The sequence below is a fragment of the Stylophora pistillata genome, chromosome 7, assembly GCF_964205215.1.
Source record: "Stylophora pistillata chromosome 7, jaStyPist1.2, whole genome shotgun sequence".
NCBI lineage: Eukaryota > Metazoa > Cnidaria > Anthozoa > Scleractinia > Pocilloporidae > Stylophora > Stylophora pistillata.
In genome coordinates, this window is record NC_142525.1 from 22,765,717 (window position 1) to 22,775,716 (window position 10,000).

Sequence of the window (10,000 nt, forward strand, 5' to 3'; positions counted from 1 at the left end):
GTTTTCTTTGTTCAGGTACCAAAATATCTGTCTAACATTTGCTTGGAAAATACTGATGCTTCTGGGATAGTGGGGAGTCTTCAAATTACGAAGTAAGATGGGAGCTTCCGGCTGAATTATTTTCTCAGAGGAACCTGAGAAAGTTAACAAAGTAAAAATAGCACACAATTGGTCTTAAGGCACAACATACCCCAGCTAAAACTGGAGAATATCTGTTGATATACCCGGAGTGATAATTTCAAACCATCTGTCCACTAAAGTCTTCGTTTAAAACTTAATTCAAGATGAAATGCATTTTATAGTTATTAAAAAACGAGGGACATGTTTATGAAGATAGTACAATGGAACCTGTTTTAATTGTTACCATAGTATCAATCACCCTGTAGTAATTGTTCAGTTAATTGTCAAAGTCCTGAATCTGTTTCCTCTTAGTCCCTGTGATTTTCACCTCATAGAACACTGAAGTCCCATAGAATAATGAAAAGTAAACATTCCACATAGTATAAACAGTCATCATCATCAGTCCTTTTCATGCCTCGTGGCACATAGGGCCTTCCCAGAGCTTTTCCTCTCCTTTCGATTGGTTGCTGCAATCCACACGTCCTCTCACGACCTGCAACCTGCCTCTTGCCTTTCTTTCTCCACTGTAGGTCTCCGAGTGGTTTTTGGTCTTTCCCTTCTCCTTTTACCTTCTGGTGCCCAGCTCATAGCAACACAGTAAACAGTAAGGTCTTTGTAGACATTTTTTCACACACATTGCAAAAATGTATAATAAACAGAACAGCCTCTAGTTGGGAAGAGAAATATACCTTTGTAATTGTCATTGAACACTATCTGTTTCTTGAAGCTCTCTGCTTTCCTTGAGCTTCACACTTTGAATTGATAATGTCCATGCACAGATTATAAGCCTTACATATTTTTCATGCCAGGTGGAGACTGCAGGGTTAGGGTTAGAAACAAGGTATGTGGTAAATTAATGAGGTTCTGTTTTTTTCATTTATAACACATCTTACTACATAGAGCAAATTAGGAAATGAGAATAATCATTATGATAAAGATCATTTTCCACAAACATGTTTGAAGCACCAACAGTATCTTGTGGATGAGTTTTAGGAGTCTGGCAAATGGAATTAGTATGTGTAGCAGTATTTATTCATAGAGGTTTGAATATATGGTGTGGTACATATGGAACCACAATCAGTTTCTCTCTTCTTCCTGTCCCAGCTCCTCACAGGTTGCCCCTCCTCAGCCTTCCATTCCCTTGAGGGTGGGGAAAGAGAGGCACGGTAAAGGAGCTTAACATGTACAGTAGGTATGTTGGTTTCCAAAACAAAGATGAGCACTAGTAACTGACATTTTCAATAATTACTACAACTTAAATGATCAATCTTCAAACCTTAACAGCGTGTCCATGAGAAAACCAGGGTGAGGGGCCATAAAGCTCAAACCACCCACTTGGCTCAAACTTGGTTTAAATGCTAAGTATCATGAGTTAACAAATGTGTGAGAATAATAGGTCAAAATATTTCACAAATGATATCAAGCCAAAAGTTGCAACTGAGGCACCACAGAAACATGTGCATACTATCAAGTTTCTTCCCTGATTTCTTTTGTTAGAAAGTTCGCTACACGCACCCATGATGTTCTTCAGCAACTGCTGCATTTTCTTGAGAATAATCCAAATATGGCTGGGAAAAAAATTCTCAAAAAGGGCTCAACTTGCACTATTCAAAGATTCTCTCCTTGTTGATGCTGAAACGATTATCTCTGGGAAATTTTTTGTAAACTTCAAGCTATTTTAAGTTAATAATACAAAGATGTGGTTTACAGAATTTTGATGATACAGACCAAAAAGCGAGTGTTAGATGTAAATTTCATGTTGGCACAGGTTATGAAATCAGTTGCTCCAAAATTTTATGGCTGATTTTGGAAGTCCAGTGATGGCTTTCCCTGCCCATGTAGAAATAGTGATCAGAAGTGGTTGGTCATCAGAGATATTGGGTCTTCTAATACCCTTATTTTTGGACTTTTACAAAACCAGAAAAAGTTTTCTTTACCTAAGGGAGGGGTAAGGGAAAAATGAAATGAAAAAGTCTAAACAGTTCGATTTTCTCAGACTAATAGACATAGAACACAACCCGGTTGATTAAATTGCAGATGGCTTTTTGGTTTGCCGCAGCTGCAATGCAAAGTTAGCTAATTAATTATGCACAGATAGTAGGAAATGAGGATTTTCCCAGGGGGACCCTGTATCTCCCATTTAATTAAATATTTTGACCTATTATTCCCACACATTTGTGGCAGCTAGGTTTGAGCCAAATTTGTGATTTAAGCTTTATTGCTCTTGCCCGGTTCTGCCCAGTTTTCACATGGACACACTCTTAATTTCACTTTTAAGCATGGAAATGCTTAACTATATATCTTCATTTCCTCTCACGTTGTTGGTAAGCCAAGTGTTCATCAATGATTTTTTTATACATTTTGGCTCCATGGTTTAGGTGGCATTTAGTCTGTCAGATGCACTGGCAAACAATGAAGACAACTCCAACAGAGATGGCAAATACGGCACAAGTAAAGATGGGAAAGAGAGCATCAAGGTGCCTAGGGATTTCAAGATGTGAAGGTGTAGTCTGATCGTCCGGGGGTGAGTGTAGTCCTGAGAAGGACTGTTGTCGGTGGCAGTGACTGACGTTTCGACAACCTGTGCGGAAGTCATCATCAGAGTCAAGTGAGTGATTGTTGTCAGTAGAGTCCTTCTCAGGACTACACTCACCCGGACGATCAGACTACACCTTCACATGTTACCCCCGGGTTCAAACCATTTACTGGATTTCAAGATGGTTTTATCCAAATTTGAACTGTCAGTGAGAGTGTTTTCAGAAAGACCAATAGGTCATATATTTTAAAGGTTGAGTTGACTTGCCATTTGAGCCAACCATTTCATTAACAAAGAAAAGGCTAGAACATACACATAAACTTATCTTTAGGATTTATTCAACTTTTCCAGTGTGAGAAAATTTAAAAGAAGTTACCTTTAATTGATTTATCACGAGGACCGACACCATCACTGCAAATTTTAATGCAAAAATAAATAAACTTCAACAGGTTAAGCCTTTTGACCGACCCTATCTAGAGTCTGTTTATTTTAATGGCATTCTCCCAAGCACAACCTATTGTATTTCTCTGTGGGGCTGTTCAAGATCATTGCAGGCTTTGGAGGACTCTCATATCCGTCACAGCTGCTCAACTTATTTATAATCTCAGCCCCTCTATCCCAAAGTATGAAGTCTTATCTAAAGTAAAATGGCACTCTTTATCATATTTTTACAAGAAAAGACTGGCATGCATAGCTTATCAAGCTTATTACAACTTGGCACCACCTATTATCACAAATCTCTTTACTAAGCATGCAACAAATTACAATTTAAGAGATAACCTTAAATTCTATTTAACCCATGCCTACTGAAAAGGAAACAATGATTCCTTCACTCATCGAGCCAGTATAATTTGGAACAGTCTACCTGTAAAGATCAAGTCTCTTCCTTCCTTTGCATCGTTTAAAGCAAATCTTGTAAGGCATTCTAAATCTATTGATGAAATATATTTTGGTTGTAGTTCTTATAACCATTAAATTTAAGAACTGTGATGATTTTATATATTTTAGATGCTATTTTATACTTTTATTTGTTAAATTTGTAACTTTCTTTGTTTAAATTAATGTGAATTTAAATTATCTAGTTAATATATTTTGTTAATATTTATTTATGCATAGCTGATCCACATTAGCTTTCGCTGCCATATTTTTAACCTGCATTGTTAAATAAAATATGTATCTATGTAGGAAATTCATGCCTGCCAGCTTTGGAAATGAAAGAATAACTAAGCTATTTTATTAAATGTAACATTTTGACTATTTTGTTAAGCAATGACTGCAAATACATGAATATGATATAATTATGTGAACCTTAGATTAATAAATGAATGTGAGAGTGATCCTCACATTAATTAGTGTAGGTTTTACTCATGTTTACTAAATGGCTTTAAAGAAAACAAGTAGGGTATGATTGTAATCCCTAGTCCATAATTCAAAAATATGTCCGCAATGCAAAATTTAGCTGCTTTCTCCTGTCTGATGTCTTATTGAGTTTCTTTTAGACGAGCTGATATCTGATTACGGTTAGATAGTTTCAATATTGTTCCTGTTCATCAATAAAATAAGATAACTGACATACGATAGTCCTGAAATGTTCATTTTCAAGAGGAGGGTTAATGGCCAAACTTTGTTGTGGGGGCCTCATGTTGACAACAAAAGTTGCACATGTAACCTGAAGATTTTAGGAACTAAAAAAAGGGTCAGCATCATCTCCCATACTTGCCTAATAGATTCAGTCCCGATTTTGTTTACGTAGGTTGATTGTCTTTTCCAAGGCATTGTTAGTGATGTGAAATTAACTCAAGGGAAGCATTTCATATGAATATTTATGGCATTTTGTGTACCAGTACACGAGAACAGAACTTGCCAGAAGGGCTGAAACATTCAGAAAATGATGAAATTTACACTAGAAGCCAGTGGGAGCTTGATTTGGTTTGAATGTATGACTAATTTTGGACAAAACATACATTAAAAGTAACACAATGCTGTGTGTAGGTTGCTATTATCCATTAGGGCACAAAATTCTATTTTCAGTTGAAAATTCTATTTTCAGTTGAAAATTCTATTTTCAGTTAAATATTTTCAAATATTTACTCTTGGTATTGTATTTGGGTTTTGTGGGACAGTATTTTCATTAAAGAACACAGAAAAATTCAGTTGAGTTGGGTGGATATGGGGTTGCAAATGGAAGAATCTGAGGAAAGAAGATAGGTGCATAACAAGATCAGAACACAAGCAATAGCTTTCATGAATCACATGTTACGTAGTACTCTAAAGTAACATTACATTAAAACTGCTAATAATTCGAAAGCCAATGAGACTCACAATTTGACCTGGAGGTTTTAATTAACAGAAAGTTCAATGAGATAGGTGACACCATGATAATGGTGTGTTTCCCAAATTCAAGCTATATGGAGACATGAAATGAAAAGGTGAACTTGACATCATCATGTAAATGGTCAACTGACATGCTATCAAAATTTGTGCTTCAGCTGAAACCGTACTCAGGAATGCAATTTTGTCAGTTCCTATCAACATACCTAAAAAATTCAAGCTTTTGTCTATTTCAGTCAGCTACCATGACTGGTGTATCAATCAGCACAACCTACTTCATCTAAATCTGATTGGTTTCTGGTGTGATCTATTGTTGCTAAGCCTACCAGTTGGTTTACATTTGTACTAGATTAATTACTTTTGCACTAGTGATACATGAAAAAAACACCTAGCTGTTTTCAGCCAATCAAGAGTGCAATTTTTCATGTATACCAGTATTGCGATGAGCTAACCAAAACCAAAGAGGTAACTGAAAAGGAGTCGTAGTCTACCAAATAAGGTCGTGATACACATGTATTGTTAAAGAGGGTAAGTTTCTGACGAAACTGTGATGCTAGCTGCGTCTGTGGGGGTAACAAGGTAATTTGGTAATATCAACTAAGTTGAAATTGTAAATTGGCCACCGTAAAGAGTTAAAAAGCTGACATTTCGAGCGTTACCCTTTGTTAGAGCTCTGAATTTACAAAATAAAATATTCAAGGCATTGAAAGTACTTGAATTTGAGGACTGGAGCTTGAGGTTTGTAATGCTTTTTCTTTAGCAATTTTCAAGTTGAAAATTACAGTACTTTCATTGAAAAGCTGAGAAATAATATAAAATAATTTAAAAATTGCTTATGCAAACCTTTCCAAAAGTGATCCTTCAATTTTCTAAAACTTGGCCTTCAAAGTAGAGAAGTCCCTGAATTTTAACCTTTGTCATCTGTAGAAACCTACTACTATTTGGTAATATATTATTTTAATTGTTGTCTAGTACCATAACGACATTCATTACACTCCAGCAGACAAAAATAAAGTTAAGTAGACTTATTAATGACTAGCAATGACGAAATTACGTGACGACAGTAACTATGGCAAAATGGCAGTCCCCTAAAGACAACTTCAGATGTGCGATGTTGAAAGCCCGAGTTCACGCAGCTAGGCGTCTAGTTTCTGGTAAATACTAACAAGTTTAAATTGTACTTTATTTTGCCATCAATGCTCTGACACTTTACACTGTTCTCACCTATTAAATCGAAAAAATGTAATTTTATTACTGAATTTTGCATTTCTTTTCCTTATCCTCCACAGAAGATGATGAAGAAGAAAAAATCTTAATAAAAGTGAGTAACAACATCATCCTATATAACCCGACAGTTCGATGATGCTCCATCAATTGCTTTCACAATATCACTCTTACTTCACTGCTAAATTCTGTACACTGATTATTAATTTATTTAATCTGACTGACCTAGTTTTCCTTTAGCAGTACTGACATTTATTAGCCCAGTGTGTTTCTACTTAAAATTTTTAAAAAATTAAGAACATATTTAAGAAGAAATCCCCTTCACTTGCAGCCCTTAGAATAGTCATATGCAACTGTGAAAGAGTGGGTGACGATTGTCAAATAACTCCTGTTATGATATAAGTGGTGTCCGGTCTTTTCGTCCAAGAGTTCGTCCAAGAGTCTTTTCGTGCGAAAGTCTTTTCGTCCAAGTCTTTACGTCCAAAAGTATTCTCATCTAAGTCTGTACGTCTAATTGTGAAGTCTTTCCACGAAACAAATAAATAACTATTAAATAACGAATTTAATTCAACTTCATCAATTTAACGATAAATACAAAGAGAATGAATGAAGTTGTAACGCAATATATTTTATTATATAGTGGCAAAAATAAAGACTTGCTAGCCGTTTAATTATTTCACTCGAAAGAAATGGGAATATTAGGCCTCTTGTTAAGCTTCTATTGAGCGTAAAAGGCAATGAAGTGTATCATCACTACGTGTCCGACGTGACTAAAGCTCTCAGAACCAAAATGGCGGCCGCTCGCAACAAGTTCTTTATATAGCCTTATCTAGCCTTCTAAAAGTTATTTATTTGCTTCGAGAAAAGACTTAACAAGTAAACAAACAGACTAAGGTGAAAATACTTCTGGACGAAAAGACTTTTGGACTAAAAAGACCGTAATTCATATAAGTTTATTCTTATCATCCAAGCAAACACCGCATCACTTTAGCCCCGAAGGAAGCTGAGCCGTGTTCACTAAAGGAAGTCTGATTTCCGTCTTCGTGGCTCCCAGCAGTGGTTTGAGAATGTTCCCACCTTACCGATTTTAATCGGGAATTGTTCATCTTCAACAAGTTGATGGCCCCTTTGCTTTTTGGAGCGGTGTAACAGGCCATCCAGAAATTAGTTAGCCAGTCTACACAGTTGGAAAGTTTACGATCCTTGCTGGCGCAATATCCAGTGGGCAGTATACGCAGGGATTGGAGGATTTCGGGGCCAATCTTCAGCTCGTCTTTGAGAAATGAATGGATTGCTTCTCGCCAAAATTTAAGTTCTTCCATGAAATAAGCGTTTTCGTCTCCCTCATGTGGATGATGGACTTTATTAGCGAAGGTGAGAGCTATGACAGTGTGCTCCCACAGTTCATCTTCGAAAGCTTCCGTTAGCTTTTTCATGGCCTCTTTGTCGCCTCTGCAGAATCGTGAATCGTCCGTCCTTAAACAAAAGACAACAAGATCTACATCATCTTTCAGTTTCGTTATCATGTCTTGCAGGCATGATTTGTCTTTTGAGTCGTCATTTTCAAATCCTGGAGTATCCCAAGCACGAAGCTCAATGCCCTCGACGACTTCACAAGAATATTTCGTAGTCTCAGTGGTGCAAACAGTCATGCCTCGACCTTCTTTTGCCACTAGTTTGCCTACTAAAGCATTGATAAGACTTGACTTTCCCACACCACTTGTTCCCGTGACAAGAATGGTAAAATGTTTTTTGTATCTATCGCGTTAAATAATCGATGATATATGCTTCGAGAGTTTTGAGCTCAGCATCAGTGGGAGGTTTGCTAAGAGCCATAATGCTTTCGTTTCTTAGACCCGCGGATGAAATCACAGGAGCTAACAAACGCCATATGATCTGCTTTGATTCCACTGATGTATTTTGAGACCCTTCAAGAATTGATCAATCGACCTTTGTTACCTTTCATATTACCCTTTGTAAAGCCGCCCCAGTGGGAGTTTTGGGAAGAGCCATGGTACTTACGTTTCTCCGACCTGTTGATGAGATCAACAGAAATAGAGAAATGCCATATGATCTGCTTTGATTCTGCTATGGCATTTCAGGAATTGATTAATCGACCTTTGTTGTTTTTTAATCAAGGTGATGTATGTATGCTCTTGTCTTGTTGGTTTCTACGAGAGCTAATGGGAGCGTCAACCAAGTAAACTTTACCCTCACTTTAACGATGAGTTGTGAAAATCAATCCTTTTTCTGACGGTTGAATTCCTATCCACAACTCGATTTGTTGGGTGCTACTGATACATCTGTAACGAGGCAGCCACGCTTACAATGACATTAAATGGAAAGTAATGACAATTATATTCTCTGTCTTTCATCGTTACCGTATTCCACACGCAAAAACTGATGAATGACACTATTAAAATAAAATGCTTCCCAGCAAAAGATGAAACAAGTAAGAAGATAAACGGTGTTGCGACGTGTAAACGGATTCTCAGTGACCTGAGATGGCTTTAACAACAATACACCAAACATTTTATTTGACGAGCTTACATAATTACCCTCCCAGGCTTAATTCTTTCTCGAGGTCCTACGAAATTAAACTAAGATCAACAGCAGCACAGAATAAGGTCAATAAGGACTAAGATAAGAAGGATGTAAGGAAAAATATTGGGAGGGAATAAAGTATCGCTTTGGAATGTGAAATGCAGCTGAAGTAAAAGAAGAGGAATATGTAGAGGATAACCGATTTTGAGGATATCATCCTAGTCTTTTTAGTACTGATACCTAGCCGAGTTCAACGGAAACCTCTGATATGTTTCATTCACGTTCATTAAATAATCAGAGAGTTAAGCGTGACAATGGTTTCCACATTACGGTTTATCTTCACAATTTCTTCGAATCAACAACTTCATTAGTGCTTAAACTATAGTGATTCCTAAACCAATCCCAGAAAATAATAAAACCCTTTTTCTAACTACCCTCCATGACGGGAGGCTGTTTTTGTCTTTGACAAAGGCAAAAGATCCTTTTCCTCTCAAAACGCTGTAACAGGTCTCCTAAAGTTCGCTTAACCAATCTTTACAGCAAGGGAAGCTTCATTGTTGACAATAGTATCCAGTTGGACAAATCTGTGGGAATCGAAGTAATTCAGGTCTAGGTTTTATCTCATTTGCGAAGAACGAACGGTTGGCGTTTTTTTTTTTTTAATCCAAGCTCATCCGCAAAGTAGGTCTGTTGGTCTCCTCCAGATGTATCCTCAACCGTCTATTAGGAAAGGTCGGAGCTATCACTGTGTGTTCCCAAGACTTAATTTTCCTGCAAACTAACTAGAGTAAAAATACTCCTTTTTTGTATCCACGAAATAAACCAGATGTGTAAGCTCAGTTTGAGAGTAAAGTTGCTTATAGCCAATTTGGTCGTGTTTCTGACTCGTAGACCTCGAACGGGAGAAATAAAGTGTCATATGATCGGCTTTGATATTACCGTTGCTTTCCAAGAATTGGAAAGGCCGGGTACTTGTCAGTGAGGCCTATTTTTAAAACACTTGTGGGGCCATGACCCCAATACAATCTGCCATTGTTTACTTTGTCTCGTCGTTTCGCAGAAATCTTGGATGTAATTTCAGTCACACAGTCATTTGATAGCGCAATTGGCAAACAGCAGGATTAGAAGTAAGGTTCAGTTCTTCTTATGTTTCTTGTAGCTCTTGATTGTTTTTGCGTTTTTTGTGTTATGTTTGTGCTTTGTTTTTCTTATGGCTAGCACTGTATTCCTGTTTCGTGTCGTTTT

At 37.0% G+C, this 10,000-nt stretch overlaps 1 protein-coding gene and 1 long non-coding RNA gene across 3 annotated transcripts in view; one reads left to right on the forward strand and one right to left on the reverse strand.

Annotated features, from left to right (window-relative positions):
- Positions 1 to 10,000, forward strand: part of LOC148727131 (uncharacterized) — a 32,246-nt gene that overhangs the window by 783 nt on the left and 21,463 nt on the right. Inside the window, exons 1-6 of one of the 2 annotated variants that reach the window (XR_015990055.1) lie at positions 1 to 92; positions 651 to 724; positions 930 to 961; positions 1,225 to 1,312; positions 2,499 to 2,597; positions 6,277 to 6,308. The exon at positions 1 to 92 is cut by the window's left edge and continues 783 nt beyond it. Coding sequence is in view for 1 of the 2 variants with exons in the window: in XM_088728732.1 (XP_088584858.1) it covers positions 1 to 92; positions 651 to 724; positions 930 to 961; positions 2,499 to 2,597; positions 6,277 to 6,303 (324 nt within the window). In the remaining variant the exon portion in view is untranslated. Of the gene's footprint in view, positions 93 to 650; positions 725 to 929; positions 962 to 1,224; positions 1,313 to 2,498; positions 2,598 to 6,276; positions 6,309 to 10,000 lie in introns of those variants that run through there. The other variant, XM_088728732.1, reaches the window with a different exon arrangement.
- LOC148727132 (uncharacterized) overlaps positions 8,553 to 10,000 on the reverse strand; it is a 3,110-nt gene continuing 1,662 nt past the window's right edge. The window contains exon 2 of the long non-coding RNA XR_015990062.1: positions 8,553 to 10,000. This exon is cut by the window's right edge and continues 345 nt beyond it. This is a non-coding gene — a long non-coding RNA (uncharacterized LOC148727132).